Source organism: Malus domestica, chromosome 04 (genome assembly GCF_042453785.1).
Source record: "Malus domestica chromosome 04, GDT2T_hap1".
NCBI lineage: Eukaryota > Viridiplantae > Streptophyta > Magnoliopsida > Rosales > Rosaceae > Malus > Malus domestica.
In genome coordinates this window covers 28,556,741-28,579,553 of record NC_091664.1, presented here as the reverse complement: position 1 = coordinate 28,579,553, position 22,813 = coordinate 28,556,741, and the positions used below count along the sequence as shown (strand labels likewise).

Sequence of the window (22,813 nt, the reverse complement as noted above, 5' to 3'; positions counted from 1 at the left end):
CGTGACATTAAAAGAAATGAGAGAGTTGAAATGAGAAAATAAATGAGAAGGTTGTTAGCATTTCTCAAATTTTAGTAGTGCATTTTAAAATTATTTCCAAATGTAATGTATAAAAGGTGTTAATTCGCCCTTGAATGATTTTCTTCCTAATTTCTATAAAGATCATCACTCAAAACTCAAGTCAACTACAAAATGTTGCAATAGGAGGGCCTCTCACAAATGTAAACAAAATGATGCAATAATGACGCAACACACTCGCATGCGAATCCATCTCTCAACCATCATCTCATTCATTGTCCGGTCATCGTCACAACCATTACTTAATTTGCTACTCTAGATTTTTGGTCTGATTCTGACGTTTGTTTGCCCAATGACGATGATGATTTTTACAAATATGTGAATTATTGCATATTCATAATTATTGAAAATCAAAGTGATAACTCTAGCTTTTTGAAAAAAATATCAGGTAGGCCCGGGACTATTCTAGTGTGGAAACTCGTGGCTCCACCCCAACCTGCTAGTGTGGACACTCGTGGGCACTGTAACCTTTGCTGCTGGCTTCACTGTGTAACTTGAGAAAACCACCCTAGGTCACGCGGAGGCTGAGAGCCTCGCCAAATTATTAACTCCCAAATTCAAGCCCCACCCAACCGAAGGCCATGGTCATAAGCACAGCACCATTCTCTTCCCCGGTCGTCACGTAGTCATCAGCACAGCACTATTCTCTTCCACGGTCTTCACCGGTCTTCACGTACTCATCAGCACAGCACCATTCTCTTCCCCGGTCTTCACGGGTCTTCACGTACTCTTAAAAGATAAAAGGAATAAAAAAGAAAAAAAAAAAAAAGGGAACAAAGTCGGCTTTCCCTGCATGCATATATACAATACAATCAAGTTCATGAATATTGTCAAGCTAATTAACCATTCACAGTAGCACTACATCATATTCTTCATTTCTTCCATTCTTGCCAGTAGTGCTACAAGCTATTGTGCTAGGTTGCCCAAATATATTTAATTAACACACTAAGATGATTGGGTGGGAAGATGTTTACAAGGTGGTGGTAGCCATGGTTCCACTCTATGTTGCCCTAATTTTAGGGTACGGCTCAGTAAGGTGGTGGCACATATTCACTCCCGAGCAGTGTGGCGCGATCAACCGCTTCGTTTGTTTCTTTACTCTCCCACTCTTCACGTTCGAATTCACTGCACATGTGGATCCTTACAAATGGAACTACCGCTTCATCGGCGCCGACTTCATCTCTAAGCTCATAATCGTGGTGGTGCTAGCACTTTGGGCCAAGTGCAGCAGCAAAGGAAGCTACAGTTGGTCCATTACAAGCTTCTCTTTGTGCACGTTAACTAATTCCCTAGTGGTTGGTGTGCCCTTGATTAGAGCCATGTATGGTTCGTCATCCGTTGATCTTGTTGTTCAATCATCGGTCGTGCAGGCCATCGTATGGCTCACCATTCTTTTGTTTGTCTTGGAATTTCGACGTACGGGGTCGATAGGCATAGTTTCAAGTCGTACTAATGTCGACACTCGAGTTCACTCGGTTGATCCACAAGGGGAGGACATAGAAGCCATGGAGGAGATAACAATAAGTACTAGGCCTTCCTTTTGGTATTTGATGAAGGCTGTGTGGGTGAAACTTGGAATGAATCCCAACTCCTATGCAGTTTTTATTGGTATTGCTTGGGCTTTTATAGCAAAAAGGTACTAAATATATGCATCTATCTATATAATATGCAAGAAAATATTTATTAATTATATTTGAGTATTGATTAACTAAATATCTTACGTTTTTTCATATATGTCTCTGTAAATTAATAAATAAATTTATGGGTGCTGCAGGTGGCATATTGAGTTGCCAAGCATCATGGAAGGATCTGTTTTAATCATGTCAAAAGCTGGTACAGGCACTGCTATGTTTAGCATGGGTGAGTGATCACTAATTAACCATATATATATATGCTAATTAATTAATGCTAATGCTAATGAATATATCTGTACGGTAACGTTTTAACTATATATCATGTATGCAACGTGCAGGTATCTTCATGGCACTGCAGGAAAAATTTGTAGCCTGTGGGACGAGCTTAACAATAATTGGGATGGTTCTGAGGTTTATTGCAGGACCGGCAGCCATGGCGATTGGCTCTATTGCTGTGGGTCTGCATGGTGATGTTTTACGTGTTGCTATCATTCAGGTAGTTTACTTGCCAATTTATATATCTTAGAAAGTTAAATGATGAATCAAGCATGCATGGCCTATAAAATTATAGTATATATGTATATATAATAGTGGTTGCATGTCATATATATATCGTACGTGGAATAACATAGAGGTTGTTCCAATGAGCTGCCCAGCAAAATAAGTGGCCAATTTCTTCTCCACTAAGACACATCCTACCCTAATATTCTCTTTTACTTACATAACAAATTTTGAGAAAAATGAGGATCCGTTTTAAGGAATTATGTTGGGAAATGTTAACCATATATTTTCTTTTTCCATACACTATTTTTAATTTTAACTATCAGATTGAATTAATTAAATGCAAATAACAAATAAGATTAAATATAAATGTGTACGTATGAGGAGAAAAATGATATGTATTTTCATTTCCTATAATATTCCGTCTCTAAAACAGATTGGACAACAACAGAAACCTTCTCATGCATGTATTCATGTATATTGTGTATTAATCAAGTTTTTTTAGTGAAGCCATTTTATTTAAATTTGAGGAACATTGATGCTTGGTCAGATCTGACCAGCTCTCAACACCACACGGTTCTTTTCACTAATGGTATTCACTAATGGTATTAACTTTTTGAGGAACTTTAATTAGTACCGCACTGAAGGTTAGCTCACTAATCTTAAACTTTAAATGAATTTTGAAATAAGAATGTCCGATATCTCCCTTTAACAACTTGCGCAAGCAACAATACATATTTTTGCATGATGACTTTATCTTTCAGATGGTAAATGTTACACTTCGATAATAGTTTACCACATTACTTGTGTTTGCGGCATTCATAAAAAAATTTATCTTTTTCTACGTGATGATTTTATTTTTCAGATGATAAATGTTTTTAATTATTATTTTTGGATCAAATGATAAATGTTTAATTAGATGACTTATCATCATTTATATACAATATTTCAGGCAGCAGTGCCACAGTCCATTACGTCCTTCATATTTGCCGAACAGTATGGACTCCATGCAGAAGTGCTCAGTACAGCGTACGTATGCACCTCTTTATATTTACAAATCTCAAATTTATGCATACTTTAAATATGAAAAATATCAACGAGATTACTTGGATAATTCGCAGCAATAATATTTCAAATAAATTTCAAATATATATTCTTCTAACTTTTATATTTTGTGTTGCATGCAGGGTAATATTTGGCATGTTGGTCTCCCTTCCAGTGTTGATCGCTTACTATGCAGTTCTAGGATTTGTGCATTGACGACTCTCTCTCAGCTATATAGATATAGATATACGTTTCAATGAATGTTTAGAGGGGAAAGGATTGCTGCCTTGCTGCTCCTCTCTCCTTTGTTTTTTGTTGCTTTAATTTGATTTTCCATATCATGGTCTAAAACTGTGGGGACTAATATTAAATTAGTCTTAAAATTGCCAAAACTTGTAATCTAATAATTAACATTATTATGCATCCTAATTTAAAGAGGTTTTAATAATTAGGGTTCAGCCTTGTGGTTTTACGACAAATTAGAGTGATCTTGTACTTTCCGAATCTTTTGAATTTTGTATCACCTTAATCTCGATCAAGAAGGGCTTTATACTTATTCTCAAGTGAGGATGTAGCATCAATGCCAGTTCCCAAGTTTGATTTGGTGATTTCATATTTGATCATGGACTATCTTGATACGGTTTTGTCAGTAGGAGTTATTATTAGCACTTCAAATCCGTCGTCATGGGGTTTCCTTGCTTATGTTTAATTTCTCGTTAGAGAGGACTGCATGATGTGACTTATAAGTGATAATAACAACTTCTGACCATTTTGTGAAGCATTGTTTGTTCGTCTGTAGCTTCATTCAAAACCCAAATTTGACGTCCCAAAACCGAATGTAAAGTGCAAAAAGAGCGAGCCTAACTAAAGAATGAGTCCATTATGACTTGTAAATTAATTAACAGTTGTTAAAACATCATGGAGCACATTAATTCATAGTTGTTAAAACACGTAAGAAAAAGATAAATTTATACACTATTTTAGCTTCTTCCAAGCACTGCGTTACATGTGTCGTTTTTCGTTGTGTTTTCCATATGTTATTGAACGTATCCAAGTACGACGATGTTGACGTTGATGGATCACGAAAGAAGTGGCATTCGAATTCGCTACCAATGCTATGGAAAATTACAGAGGCAAAGCATGTTGAGTAGGGTGTGAAAAAAACAAGTGATCTTGGTGAGTACTTTTGTAAAACAAAATGAGGTTTTCGTTGTTACTCCAAAAAAGCCATCCTGCATGTACTCCTCCATGTATATGTTCTTTTCGTTTTCATAAATGAAACACGTCGGACGATTTTGAAATGCCAATAACAAAAGCACACTACTAAATTCAATTGAACAGTTTAATAATCTTGAGAAGTATCACCGCCTCCGGAGCAAATTATGTACAAGGTTATATATTTGATCGTCTTATCGTTGGGGCTAGCTACTATTCGTGTGTATAAAAGGGTACAACATGGGAGAAGAGAGACTGATGGATAGAAATACGAATCACTGCTTCACGAGCGGCCTTGTGTTGTCCCAAAGCCATTGACGAGCAGAACCCTCCACAAGAGGGGAGACCTGCGTAACCTTAGAAGTTAGTTCTAACATCTAAAACCGAATCCAGAACGACTTAATGATATTACCAAGATAAATTTAACTCTATACCCACAAACACGCACACCCAACATGAGCTTTTTATTCAATATAGACACAACCCTCGAAAGAAAATATGGTTTTCTTGATCTGTACTAACCTTCGCCCAAACTTGTGAATGGTAATCATTAAGCCAATCAAACTCCGCAGCGGAAAGCAAAGATAAGTCGATCATTTTAGCCTGCATGGTAAAAACCATATCAAAAGAAAACCATAGAAACCATCCCTTCTTTTAACAATAAATCACTAATATGAACTTGTTAAGGGTCGTTCCAACACCAAAGCCATGCTAAAAGTAAAAGCCAGTGTGAATAGGGGGATTGTTTGACTTCAAATTTGGTTTTCTTAGTCAAGCCAAACTAAAAGGTTTCGAGCACTAATGTATTGGTTAGGCACTCACTGAAAAAGGTCATGCTCGTAAGTCATAACCAATTGGACTACTAGGTAACCAAATGCATACCTGAATCGGGACAAATGTGAGTTTTTCAAATCCCAGGTAGCTAATTCCTCCAAAACGATTTGGTGTGTTGACTTCTTTCACAACAAGGAGATTCTGTATGGAGATGAATATGTGGAATAGTATGGAACAAGAGTGGAAGATAAATGAGCATAAAATCGTTCTGATTGTAGAGCAACAAGGAAAATTAGCATCAATATTACAAATACAATGTGCAGAGAGAGAAGGGAGGGTGGGGGTACCTCAATCCGAATGCCAAAGGCATGGTCTTCATAATAGCCAGGTTCATTGCTAACAATCATGCCCTTCTGTAACGGAGTCATATTTCCAAATCGAAAGCTAATACCTTGAGGCCCCTCATGAACATTTAATGCAGCTCCCACACCATGCCCAGTTCCTACCACCATTAAAGGCAAAAGTAAAAATAACTGAGCTCATTTCAGAAAGGAAAAAAATTATGATAATTTTACAGAAATTCAAGGAAAATACCATGTCGATAATCCAGTCCTATCTTCCAAAGGGAGGATCGAGCAAATGCATCTAACACAAAACCGGGCATGTTTTCAGGGAATACTGCCTCATCAAGAGCTATATGACCCTGCAATTGCAAACTCTATCAGAAAACTCAGAGACAATCAGGGCATCAAATTAGTCAGTGTTAGGAGTAGAATACTAAGGTCGTACCCAGTGCATAAGGCTCCCGCTTTACGCAGGGTCTGGGAGAGGTCAATGTCGGCTAGCCTTACCCCCATTTATGGAGAGGCTGCTCCCAAGTCTCGAACCCGAGACCTACCGCTCATGGGCGAAGGCACTTGCCATCGCACCAAGTGCGACCTCCTAGGAGTAGAATACTAAAGTACATTAATTATATACCTGCAAAACTCGGGTAAAGCATTCTTTTTGTCGTGTGGTAGGTTCACCAAAATGTACAGTCCTAGTTATGTCAGTTGTTCCATCAACATATTGACCTCCGCTATCCAATAGGAAGAGTTTCTTGTCATCCACAACACTACAACTATCTGGTTCTGCTCTGTAATGTATGATAGCACCATTTGCACCAGAACCTGGAATATTATAATTTACATTGTAAGGCGTTGAAGAAACCAAAAAAAGAACTACTAACTTCAAAAGAAGAAAGAGAAGTGGAATAAAATATCCAAGTAGTAAGCCTAGGATATAAGAGCATGCTTATCTATGGCAATGAAGGTAAAAAACTCAAAGAACTATAGTATAAAAAAAGGTAACAAAAAATAAGGAAGTGGCATGTACCGCTTATGGTGTCAAAGCTTGTATCTAGGAAACCAGACTGCGCCGAACGAAATTCAAGAAGTTTTTCTGCAACCTCTACCTCAGTCAATTTCATGTTCTCGTTAATTTTCTCCTCCATCCAAACCCAAAACTGCACTAGAGCAGCAGCATCTCTGCACATCAGAAAAGAAGGGAACCAAACCATGATATGCAAAGCAGAAGAATATGATTATCAGCACAAAGTCAAGTTCGGAGGGAAGAAAAAATTACCTTAAATGACAACTCTGCATGCCTTCCAACTCAGAATCATTTTTAACTGCCTTTGCCAAAGATACAGGGGACACTCTATAAATTCCAGTCGGTCCTCCAGACCAACCATTTGAGTCGTCACTCTTACTTTTTCTTTTACTTTTAAGGCTCTCATAATATCTTTCACAAGCAGAGTTAAAGGTGTTGACAATAGCAGCATTAAGAGAAGATATATCCATCCAAACTTTAGCCCCTTTTGCTGCCAGACTGAAAATGAAAAGTAGGTTTGCTATTATCGACGAAGGTCTGAGAAAACTGAGATGTTAACATAATACAAATTTCAAATTAAACAATATCACAAATAGCCGGACTAGTACAGCCTACAAATCAGAGACCTCACCCTTCTACTTCAGAAAGAATGGAGTCATATGGCAACACTTCAATGCCTGCCTTCTTCAAGTGATCCATCACCTCTGTGCTCACTTTAGAAGTATCTATAAATAATTTTGCTTTATCAATCTCTACAATCAGATATGCATACATAACGGGTGAATGTGGAACATCACTTCCTCTCTGCAAAAGAAATTTAGCACATCATTTGTATTAATAAATTAAACACAAAAGCAGGAATTTATGGATAAATTCAAATCATATTTTGATAGTGGTCCAAGGAATCCAGACAATAGCTGACAACAGCACGTCTCTGCCAAAAAATCTCACAGAGATGTTAAGAGGTATTACCAAGTTCAACAGCCAGGCAACTTCATCGAGCATAGATATAATTATTGCAGATGAACCAGCATCAGCAAGTTCCGACCTCAAAGACAACAACTTTGATGCTACATCTACACCAGCATACTTGAGATCATGTATTCTCACTGGTTTGTTTGAAGGCTTTGGTCTTGATTCATTCCATACTTCGTCCACCAGATTTTTATCATACAGGAAAACCAACTCATGGTTCTTCTTTGCAATACCTTGTTTCAATTCTTCTGCAGCCTCGGAAGAAAACAGAAACTGCTCCCTTCACAATATGATGGAGAAGGTGGCATCATAAATAAAGCAAGTATGATAAATGGAAAATAAAATTAATAATTAATGATGGTAATTGTAATTCGGAGGATAAAAATGAATATCAGAGAGGTAGTTAAATTCCACATTTCAAAAATAAGTAGTTCAACAAGTAAAAAAAACAGTAGTGTTTGTTAGACCATCTCCAACCATGGGCTAAATGCCAAATTTCTCCCCCCTATTCCCCCCCCCCCCCCAAAAACCCAAGCCAAATCTTTGGGCTAAAAGCTAAAAGCCAAACCCAAGCCAAATTCCCCCCAAAATTTAGCCCAAGATTCGGTGTGGGCCTCACCGAAATGAGTGAAACCCGGCATCTGTGCCCCAATCCCCCCCACCCACTCGCCTGACGCGCACGACTCACGACCCTTCAGACAGACAAGGCCCCACCCACGTGGGCCTATCGGCCACCTTTCCCAGGAACCCCAACGACTACTTTGATCCGACGGTCGCGATCAACAGGCCGTTGGTTGATCCAATGGCCTAGATTCAAATTTATATTTTTTTTGTTTTTATATTTATATATTTATTGAATCCAACGACGGAAATCGAATATAATCAAATCTGATGGTAAAAAAAAAGATCTAACGGCCCAATTTAAATCCAACGACTAAAATAATTAAAAAAAAATTTAACTCAAAATTTAACAAAAAACTCTATAAATACCTATGTATTTGTTCAAACATCCACACAAAACTCACTTTTCTCCTACAATTATTCAAAATTTTCTTCCTACCATTTCCAAATTTTGTGTTTATACATCTCTATCATGATTTTCATATTCTTCCATAGTGTTTCATGAGTTTCATATATGGATTTAGTGATTTTTCAATATTTATCAGAATTTAAATATTTTTAGATTAAAATGTTCATAGAATTAATTTACGATAGTCTACATGATTTTTTTTTTAAAGTAAATTTAAGAAAAAAATTAGCCTAAGTTCATTCTTTAATAATTCCGGGCTAAAATTTTAGGCCAGAAGGATTGGAGCAAAAAAACTGTTTCTGGGCTAAAAGCTAAATTGTCCAGGCTAAAAAATTTGGCTTTTAGCCCAACGGTTGGAGATGGTCTTAGAGATAGAAACTTATGAAAAGACATGTTGAAGATCCAATTTAAGAGGATAAGTATTGCTCACAGGATCGATGCCAACTCTCCCACCAGGAGCCAAAACATTATTCAACCATTCAATAGTCGTAGGAACTCCTAGAGAACCTGCCCGCATGAGAATCCAACTAGAGCTCAGCTGCTTTTCAGCCTAATAGTAGGAAAGGGTAAAATCTGTCAGGAATCACACCATGGCCCAGATGATACACAAAGAGACACCACTCTCCCAACAGCATTCCAAAAACAAAACTCTAAAGAATTGAGTTATATGATGTGCAGATAGAAAAGATATAGTAACACAAGAGACCATCATAACAAGAAGCATCAAAATGATGTTTACAGACCTGAAGAAAGTAGCGCCCATCTGTCCAAAGAGCAGCTTTATCCTTTGTGACGACAGCAGTTCCAGCACTTCCTGTGAACCCCGATATAAAGGTCCTCCTCATATAACATTCAGCAATGAACTCACTCTGCAGACAAAACAGGTAACATAGTATATAAGAACTCAAAGCCACTCTAGCTATATGCCAAATGAACATAAGATCCAGCAACTAAGACTGTTTGGTTCTTGTAATACATAGGAACTAGGGAGTGAAACAAAGCAATAAATAATGTCGAAGCTCTTAGATACGCCTACAGGCGAAAAGAACTAAAGCATTTTCTTTCTGTTTTACTCATAACTCCCAATATAGCAAACAAAAGAAAAACTTCAACGAAATTTTAATCTTACAATCGAAATGCTTCAATCAGTAAAAACCCACTTGAATAGTTCACACAACACAAAGCACACCATACCAATAAAACTACAATTGTACAGAAAATAAATGTACAAGTAAAATCAAATCTCGAAATTTCGGAAACAAAAGCTTAAACTGACAATCCCAAGTGAATTTGACAACCACCACACCATCCCGGACCATAAAAACGGAAAAAAGGAAGCTAGTCAATAAAACAAAACTGTAAATTGAAACAAAAAGCAACAAACTTGCAAATATTAGCTCCACAAAAATCAAAACCCAGTTAAATTCCACATAAAACACACAATCCAAGAAAAAAAAAATCCAAAACTCAATGGCCGAAAACTATAAAATTGAAACAAAACAACAATATGCAAGATATTAGCTCCAAAATAATCAAAACCCAGTTAAATTCTACATACAACACACAATCTAAAATCCAAAATTCAGAAATAAAAAAGCTCGTAATTCGTAGTATAATAGCTCAAGCCAAACAAAGCAAAACAAAATTCTACAGCCATTAAATTCCCCATGAACAGTAAAACCTCAAATTAAACCCAAAAAGCAACAAAATTTAACCTGGTGAGCATCCTGAGAAGGAATGATATAGGCGTCGATGCCGACGCCGGGCTTCGAGAAGAGCTGGCGGAGGGCGCGTAGCTTCTCATCGGAAGAATCCGAACTGGATCGCTTGTTTCGGAGCTCCGACGAAGGCTTTGCGGAGATGGAGGTGCAATTTCGGATCATCAAGACCGGAGCTTTTGGAGAAATAGTGAAAATTTTGGGGTGGGACTTGGAATTGTGGAAAATGGGGAGCGAGAGGGGGAGGAAGCGGCGGAAGTAGTGAGAGCGGGCGGAGGGAAAGGAGAGAGGGCGCACTGCCTGTGATGACAGTGAGTGCATCGTAGCAAAACTCAGTAGAGCGAGAAGGAAAGAGTTGTTGAAAGAACAGCGTCAGTTATCTTATCAGTCACCACACGGAGAGGGAAGAAGATGCGATTAACAACGACTTGTCGTTTCTTGCCTCCCCTTTCTCTCCTTGTCTCATTTTATTTCTAAAAGAAATTGTAATAATGATTGCTTAATTTCAATCTAATTCGAATGGTGGTCTCTTAACAAAAATATATATATATAATTATTATTCTTTTAATTTATTAAAACGTGTACTTATGATATTTTTCGTCAATTTCATTAGAATTTCCTTAGAATAAGTCACGTGAGACTGAATTAAGGGATAAATATAAAAAATTAAATAAGAAAAATAACAATGGTCTCTTAATTTTAACCCATTAGAGAAATGGTCTTTTACCTTTAACTTAATTAAAATAATAATTTCTCAACTTTAATATAATTATACTGAAGTAACAAAAATGACTATAATTACATGTTTTAATGTTTTAAGAGATCAATAGTCATGAATTTTTAATTATAAAATTATTGATCAATTGAGTTAAAATTATGGGAAAAATTCTACAATTTTCTTTTTTTTTTTCAACTAGCGTGCTCTCTCGATTTACTTTTGAGTTCTACTCCGCAGATCAAAAACCAACCCGAAAAGCTTCCATTTTTCTTCAATGGTGACCATCACAGAGGAAGACGAAGACCAACACCGTCGAACCCGGAAACCGAAGCGGTCGTCGCCAGAAGAGATCAAGTCAACTCCACCACCAAAACCCACATCGCCGACGCCAAAACCACCGCAAAACGCCCAAAATCCATTTGTTTTTTGGTTCTACTTCACTCTCATAGTCTCTCTCGTCACCGTCTTCTTCATTTCTCTCTCCTCTCTCTCTCCACAGGACCCAAAGTCTTGGTTTTTGAGCCTTCCCGCCGCTCTCCGTCAGCACTACTCGAAGGGTCGCACCATAAAGGTACAAACTCATCCGAATCAAAACCCGTTTGAAGTTTTTTATACTGAGAAAGGTTCTGTAGGATCGGAAAATGTAGTTATTGTTCATGGCCTGGGGCTTAGTTCTTACTCGTTTCGAAAAGTTGTTGAATCTTTGAGGTCCAAAGTGGCTCGTGCGGTTGCGTTTGATTTGCCCGGAAACGGGTTTTCGGGCAAATCGTTGGTGGAGGTTGGAGAGGGGGAAAGTGGGATTTTAGGGAGATTTTGGAATGTGTATGGTGAAATTCAGGAAAAGGGTTTGTTTTGGGCATTTGATCAGATAATTGAAACAGGGCAGATTCCGTATGAAGAAATCGAAGCTCGGGTTTCTAAGCAGAAGGTTGTGAGGCCAATTGAAATGGGTCCTGATGAGATTGGTAAGGTGTTGGGGCAGGTAATTGAGACGACGGGTTTGGCCCCTGTGCATTTGGTGTTGCATGATTCAGCTTTGGGGATGGTTGCAAATTGGGTTTTGGAAAATGCGGGATCGGTGAGGAGTGTAACGCTCATTGATACCTCACCCAGATCGACAGGTGCTTTGCCTTTGTGGGTTTTTGGAGTGCCAATGATTAGGGAGTTTGTGCTGAGGTTTTCACATGCTTATACTTGGTTGATTAGGTTGAGTTGCTGTAGGGGGATTGATGTTTTGGATGTCGATGCACATAGACTTCTTTTGAAGGGTAGGGATGGGACAAGAGCCATCTTTGGAATGGGAAAGAAGTTGAATCATAGCTTTGATATAGCAGAATGGGGCATTTCGGATGGATTGAAAGGTGTGCCAATGCAGGTGCTTTGGTCTAGCAGTTGGTCCAAGGAATGGAGTGAAGAGGGAAGCCGTGTTGCAAGTGCACTTCCACAGGCAAATTTTGTCACGCATTCAGGTGGGCGGTGGCCTCAGGTGAGGATTCGATATATTTATGAACTACCGCTTGATTTTCTTGTATGTGATAAGACCGAAAATCTCAATATTTAGGATAAATTTGGCTAGGTCTTGGTTTCCTTACAATTATACTTTTACAAGTTCTAAATGGTAGAAAAATATGAAATTCGTATAGCAATTAAACTTGTGTCTGGTGAACACTAGACAATGTCTCTGTTGTATTCTGAACTTGTCTTTGTACTGCATGTAAGTAGAATTATATACTGCATGTAAGTAGAATTATACGACTTCAAATTGCGATAGAAGATTAGTATCTAATGGTATATTCAGGGAAGAGCAGCAGTTGCTGGGTGGACGAGGCTAGGTTTTGGATGGCTAGCCTTGATTTAAAATCAGTGTAACCAGATATTCCTACTTGAAAATGTAGAATACCTGAAGTGGTTTGTAAGTCAAGAAGCTGGCGGTTTGTTTATGGCAACGTTAAAATGCTTCTGCTTCTAAGTCTTGAATCTACAGCATTGACTATACAGAATATGTACTATAGCTACAACTTATCAAGCTAGCAATTATTTTGAAAATTCAGGATTAGACTGAATTCAATGTAGTAACATTGTTTGGACTTAACTGCAAATGTATGATTAAAAAGAATGTTGAAAAATTTCATCTCAACGATACGCAGTGTATTTGGATTAACATTCAGTATGATGCTTTTAATGCACTCAAAATACCAAATGATGTTTCCTACTTTAAAGCTAAAGAGTTTGATTTTAATTTCCATTTTTGTGGGTCAACTTTGAATTGTGTTGAACAACATGGCAAGTAGTTCAAGAAATTCCTCTGTTGCAAAGTCTTCTCACTCATCGGTTGTGGAAGTTCCATTAAGCTGTTGTATTTCTTTGGCTGATGTAGGAGGACGCAGCTGACGAGGTAGCTGAAAAGATTGCTTATTTCGTGTCCTCACTGCCTGCTACTGTCAGAAAGGTTGAGGAAGAGCCGATCCCCGAGCATATTCAGAAGATGCTTGATGAAGCAAAAAGTAGTGATCATCATCATCATCACCATGGCGATGGGCATGAGCACCATCACAGTCACGGAGCTAGTTATCCTGATGCGTACGGTCTTGGCCACGGTCATGGATGGGCAAGTTGATGAGTTTTATTTTGTTTTCAACTTTTTCCCAAGTTAGCATGCAGTTGAGGTAGAAATTCGATTTTACGCCACTGGACTAATCCTTTTGCTCTGCCATCAACGCTAAGAAATTTTTATCTGCCGTACAAGATTCGTCGATGAAGATGTTTGTTCTGCTGAATCTTTGAAGCTGTGATGCATTGTATTTTGTATTCTAAATTTAAGAAAGGAAGCTGGTTGATATATGATTTTTAGGTATGTACTATGTAGTAAGACCTCATTTCACAGAACTGAGCGCAATGACGTTCTAGTTACGCAGGTTTATAGTGTCTTACTGTCTTTTACTGATTCCTCTCTCCCATATAATTTTCGTTTGCCATTCCTTCTTTTCCCATTTAGATTTTCCTCCACTTTATATAATGAGCAAAGTATAAGATTTTTGGTCCTTGTAATCTGGTTGAAGGGTCACTTTAAAAAAAAATTAAAAACAAAACAAATTTTAAAACACAATATTACAAAGAAAATTCACAACCACGGACCTTAGATGAGTGTTAGACCTAAGATAAGAGTCATTTCTTAATTTTAAAATGCTTAAAAATTAATTTCTTGATTTTCAAACGCTTAGAAATTAATTTTTATAACTTGATTGTGGGTGGTTAGTAAATTTAATACTTTGGAAAGGGATGTGATATCCACATACCTCTTTTTACTTCTCCCACATCTTTTTGGTTTTCGGCCATCGGATTAGATGAATTGAAAAAAATCAACGGACATAAATTAATAAGAATTATGTGAAAAGTAAAAACAGATGTGTGGATAGCAGACTCTTTGTAAAATAGATTTCAGACAACAATAATAAACAAAGAAAATTTAATAAAATAAAAAACAAGCCATAAAATTTCATCAGTTAAAAATATAAATAATAAATATGACAGAATCTGAACTCTCCTCCCAAACGACAATGGGTTGCTGCGGAGACGAAGAAAACGACGACGACATCCACAATCCTCTCAACGCCGGCGCCGACACCACCTCCACCCAGACCCTCGGCGAATACTCCGACTCTACCACCACCATATCCCCGATGAACTCTCACTTCTCGGCCTTGACTTGCCGCGACACCCTCCGCCTCATCTTCGAGAAGCTCCCGATTCCCGACCTCGCTCGCTCCAGCTGCGTCTGCCGGGTCTGGAATTCCGTGGCCTCCGATCAGGAGATCGTCGATAAAGCCTTCAAGTCCCCTTGGAATCTGAAGGAGGTGATTGGAAAGCCCTCGTCTTTAAGCTTCTGGAGGGACAATTCGATCGGAAAATTCGCCATCTCGCACCGGATTGTCCGGGGCGACAGCGTCGCTAGCCTCGCCGTCAAGTATTCCGTTCAGGTACGCATGCTTTTGGTTCTTATCATCTGTTTGATTGCCGAGAAAATGAAAATGCAAAACACTTTTAGGCCAGTTTGGGACTGCTTCTGTACGAAGCATACTTAGAAGTGCTTTTATTAAAGAAAAAAAAAAGTCGAAATATTTGTTGAAAATGCTTCTTGGAAAAGCAACTGGAAGTGCTTGTAAGCCCAAACGTAGTATTAATTCGATTTCTTTCAGGTGATGGACATAAAACGATTGAACAACATGATGAGCGAGCACGGAATATACTCTCGGGAGAGATTGCTGATTCCGATAAGCAACGCGGAGATGCTTTCGGATGCAACCTGCTATGTAGAAGTGGATAGTTATGCAAAGAGAGAAGTGGCTGTGTTGTATTTGGAAGGCGGCCCCGACCCGAAAACCATCGGCGGCAGCAGCTCTTCATGCTCTGTCTTGCAGACCAAGAAAAGAGTGGTTGAATCGCTGAGGAGAAGTCTGCAAGTAGATGATGCAACTGTAAACTACTACTTGTCCATTGCCGGCGGTGATCCAAGAGCTGCAATCTCTCAGTTCTCCCAGGACCTTAGGTGGGAGACCCACACTCACCTCGGCTTTGCTTAGGGCTCATCCAGGACTGCTTCTGTCATAAGCGCTTCTGCCAGTAGCGCTTTTGCCCAGTGAGTTTCAACTTGTAATGCTTGTTCTATCAGCCAATGAATCAAATTCAAATGTATGCAAGTCCTGTGATTTGTAATTGTAATAGTGGCACAAAGCCTTTGGATTTAAATAGAGAATCTTGTTCATCATTTCGTTTTTTGATTAACAACTATCGTTCATGAAATTTGAACTCAGAATCTCCTCCAACAAAGTGGAGACTAGACTTTATTCCATTGCATTTCCCAGAATGGGCAGATTTCTCAATACAAAGGCAGATCGAGATCGCCGATAAATGCACAGATAAACTTCCCCCTATAAACTATACTACATGTAGATACTTCTACGGGTTTACCTATGTTTCACTTCATGTTTTATATGTACAAACTGAAACAGAGATAAACGGGTGGAAGCTACGGGAGAAGTAATCATGGCAGATACAAAAATTTCTGCGCTAAACTCCGATGATGTGAATACCAGAAAAGGGAAAGAAAAAAAAAATAATCAAACCGGAACAGCTTTCGGAAAATTCAATCAGAGGCTTGGCTGCAACCGGCACTACTTTTATGGTTGGATGAATGCAGATTGTTGGACAATGCAGTCAACTCCCTTTCATGTTCTTCCTTGAGAACGCTTTGTGCACTTGCCGTCACAATCTTGAGGAAGAAGTTCATAAGCATGAGCCACACAACTGTGTTCCAAATCGAACTAAATGATAAGTCCCACTTTTTATCCTGAAAGCAGAAAATGGGGAAAAACATATGTTAAAGGACAAGCATAGTCATTTCTTAAGTACTCGAAACAGAAGTACAAAAATCCTCAGGTTCAGTAACATGTATGCAGAATTCAATTTACCAACTAGCTAATGGATTATGTTTCCCCACTTTCGGTCCAAAATATACCCAAACCCTTTTTGTCGGAAATGAACTTTATACACAGCATATGGATGCAAAAGCCAAAATTCAGAAAACACTACCTTGCTGTTTGAGGGGGCTGGAGGTGAGGCATGTACATACTTGTCTTTCACAGTATGTAGTTTGCTGATGAGGTCGGGCACAACCAAACCAAATCCAGGGAAAAAGCCAAACAACCAAATCAATTTATTTTCTACCAAGTCTAGAAGCTGATTGTTGCAAACTGAGATGATGAAAACTGTCTGCAATTACAGGGCAACATAACCACTTCAAAATATGTAAACTAGTGCATTGTTCAATGCAAGGAACTTTAAAATAGTAAACTAGGAACCTCGGTAAGCATGTTCTGGAGAAATAAAATCAAAACCGTGTTTAAACATCTGATTGGATGGAGCAGGATCCAATCCGTGATGCGCGGATTTCTTATAAACAGTTCTTAGAACTCACTATAAATGAAGCAAAACACCTCAAAATAACAAGAGAAAATCTGTGCCAGTATGAGTTTACAAGTTAGCAAACCTGTATGTGAGTTTTAATAAATGCCTTTCCAATCAATGTTGCTAGAAAGAATGTCCAAAACCGAATGCCAAATTGTCCACACAATATACCAGCAAGGTCAAATAGAGGGTTGGGCACCTGAAAATTATTTTGGAGAAGCACCTTAAGATGTCTTAAAACTGATTTTAAGAAAAAATAAAAAAGAGAAGTCTAGTGCACTGCAAAAGGGAATTAAATGCAACATGTGTTCAAAGAATGTTGCAACACCACGGGTATAATTAGCATTAAGAAAGAAAAATTACCGAAGCAAGAACTAATATAGTTAAAAAGTTCAGATATTGTGTATGCGAAAGAAGCCATGATTTCATCCGGTTGAGGCGGTTAGCTATCATTCCATTATCTTCAGTTGAGGAAGAATCCAACTCTTTCATGACTTCCAACTTTTGACCAGATATACTAGCTGCACTTAAGAAAGAGAGATTCAAAATTTTGTTCAGGGAAAAATTAGTGATTTGAAACTTCTAAACTATCCAACTCACTCACCCTTACAGTATGTAATCATGTTAAACAATCAGGAAAATGATCCGGACTTATAAAGGGCCAAGAAAGAAGTACCAAATTTTTTTTCTAAAGGTGACTAGTAACTATATCTTCTTGATATGCATAGATGTAAAATAAGCATATAGATTATTGTGTCGATAAAGCTAGACTAGATGAGGTTTTTCGAACAGGTTGTTCCTGACTAGAAAACTGTTTACTACAACTTAACAAAGGTTACAGAGCTGATCGAGAACATACCTAAATAGTGTGTAAGAACATAGATTGTTGTCTGTACTTACCGGCTCTTGATATGAAATACGGAGGAAGCTCTCCCAGTGCAGTTCCGACTCCCCATAGAATAGCCTCTAGCTGAACCTGAGGCAAAATGCTGCTAAGAGGAACCCTTGAACCGTGCTGTGATAAGAATAGTGGGGCGCCATATTCAGAGCATTCTCTGTCCACCCATGAAGGACCACTTCTCCATTGAATGGTGTCATAGGGGGCACCTTTTATGTCAACTCTGCCACAGTCCACGGCTTTCATGGTAAAAAGAGCTATATGAGGCCCCAAATACAGCACAAACGTGTGCAAACCAGATCCTGCATAGAATAGTGATATAACAAAAACATTCAGAGTTGTGTTCAGAGGTGCGTTCTTCCCCCAACATAATTTTAGAAGAAAATGATTTGCTTGTATCATTCTGAATTGTTACTTATGCATTTTGGTTTAGTTTGTAAAGCAAGTAAGATTTTTTTTTAGAATTTGGAACCAGGTCAAATCCATCAACCAGAAATTCACAGTTTCATGCTATTCAGAATATAACTCATACTTACCAAGACCAATTGATGATGCTACACCAAGAGCCAGCCACCAGAGACCAAATTGGAGATAACGAATAAGCTCCCAAACATGCTGCATTGCAATCAATCATAAAATAAATAAAATCCAAAAGTAATCAACATTACGAAAAAAAACATGCCCAATTATGAAAATACAAGCAACACTCACGGGAAATCTTTATCTCAACAACTTAGACAAACCAAATTAGGTAATCCAAATCAACAAAATATCGGTTACTCTAACTAAAAACCAAAATGCACCAACACAAAATTGTCTCCCACGAAGTTAATACCTCTTGTTGCAGTCCACCAATTGTCATAGTAATCACTCCTATACCTCCTGCTAACATAATTAGAAGCACAAACCAACCACCTTTCGCCATGAACCGCCGAACATATTGGCCAACAGCCAAATTGAAATACTTTAACGTCTTTAGCGGCTGCATTGTAAGTGTTAACCTTTCTAGTTCCCGGTGATGCTTCAAACGGAGTCCTGCGAAATTAAAAGATCAGAGCACATGCATTGGAATTCATAATTAATCAAAGCTCTGCTAAGTTATTATTACAGACAACCTTCAAATATGCAATCTGAAAATAGAAAACAAATTGAACTATTTTCCTCTATTGGATTTATTAAACATTTTAAAAGTTTGAAGCTTTTTGTTTTCATTTACCTACCATAAATGTTTAATTTCCCTTTTTATTTAAAAAAATAAAAAGATTGAAACTTTCTGTTTCCATTTGATTTCCCCTTTCGTAATTAGCTCAGCTGAATAGCTCCCCCATCTTATAACTAAAAAAATCAAACAAAATTATTAAAAAAAAAATTAGTTTATTCATATCATTTTTGCTTCCGAAAATTTAAAATTGCACACACCCACAATGTGATTGTGTAATTGCAGAGAAAATTTGATGAAGCTTGCGAATTAACTCACCGGAGATGGTGGAATCCGTGGAATTCGACGAGGCTGCGTCTGTGGGATCCATTCAGAAGCCCTAAAAACTGAATCGGGACGTGCGATTTGAGATATTTGGATTGGAAATTAGGGATTCGTAGGGAGAGAATCCGAATAACAAGAAAGTTGGAATGCAGGTGCAGGGGACGGAGAGAGAGAGAGAGCACGGTTTTGCGTGGCAAAACTCGTCCAAGAAGCTGGGTTGTTGGAGACTTGGAATAATTTGGTGCGGCGGAGAGCATGTGGAATCGTTCTGAACAGCTCCTAGAAAGTGCCACGTATGGTGTAGTTCTGACGGGTAGAAATTCAGTTTCTTCCGTTATGCTGACTAGGACAGTAATGATTAGGGATGAGTAACGATTATGACCGACGGGTAACCGTGTTTATTTATCCATAACCGTTTATTCTCATACCGGCATAATCTTTTATCTGTTGGGTAATTACCTAAACGGTTATACCCATATTCATAACCACGTACTCATTTAATCGTAATCGTTTAGTACCCGTTTACACATTTATCATTTTTTAACCTGTTTATCCTTTCTTTTTTACCATTTACTTTGTTTTCATCTGTCAACGTGTTTTTTTAACAACTTAAAAATTAAAAAAGAAAAATTTGTCATAATTTTCTTTTTCTGACAATATATAAAATAAACAATTTGAATGATTTGAATCGTATGTATGCAACGTGAGAGAAATTAATTTGTCACATATACACACTTAAAAAGTTTGTCCTAAAATTGTAATTCCAAACTTTTACATATTCAAATTTTTACAGATTCAATCGTGTGTATATGTCACAAGTTGCATATCTTCTGTATACAAAATTTGTGTCAAATTTTTACAGTTTGTAATTCCAGAATCTGGAATATATGTGATCGTGTGTGTATGTGACAAATTTTTACAGTGTGCATACAGAATATGGAATATAGCTGTCATAATTTGTCATAATTTTTTCATATAAAATAAACCATTTACTCCTTTTTCATATATTAAGAGAAAGTTACAATTTGAAAATTAAAAAAGAAAAATTTGTCATAATTTTCTTTTTCACTTTTCTAAGTTTTGTCCGACAGGGAATATGTTTTGTATTAATTTTACATATATAAAATAAACGGATAAATAGTTACCCGTTTATAACCGCCGTTAATACCCATAACAATCCATTTAAATTTCACGAGTAAACGGTTATATCCATAACCGTTTATTTATGTAAACGGTTACCCATAATTGTAACCGTGAAATTTAAATGGGCGGGTAACCGATGGGTATTTGCCCATCCCTAGTCGTGACATGTACATCATTTGATTATATGTTAATTGATCCCCATTTTGGGAAGAGATCCCATCCGGATCTCTCCCACCAAGTTCTAGGGATCCGGACCCTTAAAATTTGATATAACGACTACAATTATTATAACTTTTAGAGGGATCCCTTATTTGTAACTGTTGGATCAAATTTCAAGGGCCCAGATCTCCAAATCCCTAGGATTTGGTGGGAGTGATCCGGATGGGATCTCTTCCCCAATTTGATATGAAGAAGAAACATGATTCTTATAGACTAGTTTGGAATTGCTTAATTTTTTTAAAGCAGTTTCTTAAAAATGTTGGGTCTAAAATTGTATTTGTAAAATGGATTATTATTTTTTTATAACTATAAGTCTAAAACAGTATAAAGCAAAAACGTCTTCAATCAAATTTCTCAAATAACGCGTTTTTATAGGAACAGTTGAACAATACCAATTATTGCAACTTTTCGGATAATATGAATTTCTTAACTGCACTAGAGATTTACTTGTAAGAAATTTGATATGGAGCCTTCTTCGATCAGTTTTTCTTAGCAATATAGAGTTGAAGGCGTTGCCCCAACCCCCAGTGGCTGCCAAAACTCACTGTTTTTCTTAGTGTTTCATTGTTTGCAGCTAGTGATACTTTCGAAATGGCTGCCATAACTCACTATTCTTGAACGAGTAGAGACTAAATATTGCCTCGAAGCGTGGAGCGAGGCTTGCCGCGGGATGGCTAATGTGATCTCAGATGTCACATTTTTATATGATGGTGAAAATCGAACTCAGTAAACAAAAAACACAAAATTTAGCCTAAGTTTTTAATTTGGACTCTAGCTTCATGTGGTGCATACCAAGGGATCTTTTTTATAATCGGAGGAGGAGTTGCATAAAAACAACGCTAAGGGGATAATGTCTTAAATCATTCATGCGATATCACCTGAGAAACTTAAGGCGACAGTGTCTTAAATCATTTATGCGATATCATGTGAGAAAGTTAAAACACTTTACAATGCATAATAAATTTGAGACGCTGTCACATTAGGGTCTTCGTTTTATGTAATTTTCTCTCAAACAATGTTGATGGCTCGGAAGATCAATTTGGTTTATTAGTATTACTTAATAATTTTAGGGGCGTATAATATATGAATGATTGCAAGCGTATAAATTACGGAATCGTAGAGGAAATAAAGTTAAGTTTGTGTAACCACCAACCCTTATTTATTTTTTTGGTCCAATTAAAAATATGTAAGCAAGTATAATGCTTGTGTTCTTTTTATGTGGGACAAGTCTCCTTACTTAACATTAACAAATTTTTACCGTCCAAATATCATAATTGAAACCGTACATTCTCTTTATATGTAGATCATACTTGCAAAAATCATTCAATTTGGAGATCGTTTAGTCATCCATATGTATAAAACAAATGAAAGGTTCATCATGAAAATTGTTTAGTCGTCGATTGGCTCATACGTTCATACGTTCTGTTTTATGGCTCTGGTTAAAAGATAAACAGCAATCAACAAACTCCGAGGCTGACTCGAGCATCGTTTGGTGGTGAAACGCTAATCGTCCAGTCCCCATTTACACTAATTAAACTGCTTGGTGACTATGGCGATGTTACTAGAACGAGTTGCATAACATCATTCATGCATCAACCCTTAATATTACCAGTTATCTCCTGAGGAGCAGAGATCGTGTATAAAAGGACGGAAACAATGAATGTCTCTCACAACTATCTCCCAATCTAAAGTTAAAAAGCATGATTAGTAAAGTTGTGACAATCAGTCCACACTATGAGGCTCTTCAGAATCCGAGTTGGTGTCCCAGAAGTTGTTCTTACGATGCCATATGCGATCGCACTCTTTTCGCTGTGACGACTGAGAAGTAATTCTCCTTGTTCTTCTTCTTCTTTACTGATGACAAGGATAACATTACAGCATGGATCAAATTAGTTTTAGAAGAGGGAGGGCAAGGTATACTTCGATAAATTTCTGTTTGGTTAATTATTTCTTAGTGTTTGCTTGTTTATTTTGTTTTATCATCGTCTAGATATCGATCAATCAATATCAACGTACAAATATGTTATCCTGATGCTGCTTACAAAAAC

At 37.6% G+C, this 22,813-nt stretch overlaps 5 protein-coding genes across 5 annotated transcripts; 3 read left to right on the top strand and 2 right to left on the bottom strand.

Annotated features, from left to right (window-relative positions):
* Window positions 1–907: 907 nt before the first annotated feature.
* LOC114824585 (auxin efflux carrier component 5-like) lies at window positions 908–3,820 on the top strand. The gene is made up of 5 exons (XM_029101749.2): window positions 908–1,714; window positions 1,853–1,938; window positions 2,051–2,208; window positions 3,166–3,242; window positions 3,401–3,820. The coding sequence occupies exons 1-5, from the start codon at window positions 1,029–1,031 to the stop codon at window positions 3,471–3,473; spliced, it is 1,080 nt and encodes a 359-aa protein (XP_028957582.2). The 5' UTR covers window positions 908–1,028; the 3' UTR covers window positions 3,474–3,820.
* Window positions 3,821–4,558: 738 nt separating this feature from the next.
* On the bottom strand, window positions 4,559–10,818 carry LOC103433951 (aminopeptidase P2). Its single transcript, XM_029101450.2, has 13 exons — window positions 10,338–10,818; window positions 9,366–9,491; window positions 9,053–9,172; window positions 7,590–7,865; window positions 7,249–7,421; window positions 6,870–7,115; window positions 6,621–6,772; window positions 6,225–6,415; window positions 5,841–5,949; window positions 5,594–5,748; window positions 5,355–5,447; window positions 4,995–5,075; window positions 4,559–4,819 (listed from the first exon to the last, which is right to left on the bottom strand). The coding sequence occupies exons 1-13, from the start codon at window positions 10,659–10,661 to the stop codon at window positions 4,748–4,750; spliced, it is 2,118 nt and encodes a 705-aa protein (XP_028957283.2). The 5' UTR covers window positions 10,662–10,818; the 3' UTR covers window positions 4,559–4,747.
* Window positions 10,819–11,189: 371 nt separating this feature from the next.
* Window positions 11,190–14,002, top strand: LOC103433952 (protein AUXIN RESPONSE 4). The gene is made up of 2 exons (XM_008372258.4): window positions 11,190–12,544; window positions 13,436–14,002. Exons 1-2 carry the CDS (start codon window positions 11,333–11,335, stop codon window positions 13,673–13,675), a joined length of 1,452 nt encoding a protein of 483 aa, XP_008370480.3. The 5' UTR covers window positions 11,190–11,332; the 3' UTR covers window positions 13,676–14,002.
* A 453-nt stretch (window positions 14,003–14,455) lies between these two features.
* On the top strand, window positions 14,456–15,823 carry LOC114824439 (F-box protein At1g55000-like). Its single transcript, XM_029101449.2, has 2 exons — window positions 14,456–15,035; window positions 15,255–15,823. The coding sequence occupies exons 1-2, from the start codon at window positions 14,583–14,585 to the stop codon at window positions 15,636–15,638; spliced, it is 837 nt and encodes a 278-aa protein (XP_028957282.2). The 5' UTR covers window positions 14,456–14,582; the 3' UTR covers window positions 15,639–15,823.
* A 35-nt stretch (window positions 15,824–15,858) lies between these two features.
* On the bottom strand, window positions 15,859–19,680 carry LOC114824438 (vacuole membrane protein KMS1-like). The gene is made up of 8 exons (XM_029101448.2): window positions 19,398–19,680; window positions 18,756–18,955; window positions 18,457–18,535; window positions 17,923–18,222; window positions 17,386–17,543; window positions 17,105–17,221; window positions 16,648–16,827; window positions 15,859–16,405 (listed from the first exon to the last, which is right to left on the bottom strand). The coding sequence occupies exons 1-8, from the start codon at window positions 19,447–19,449 to the stop codon at window positions 16,202–16,204; spliced, it is 1,290 nt and encodes a 429-aa protein (XP_028957281.1). The 5' UTR covers window positions 19,450–19,680; the 3' UTR covers window positions 15,859–16,201.
* Between the last annotated feature and the right edge of the window lie 3,133 nt (window positions 19,681–22,813).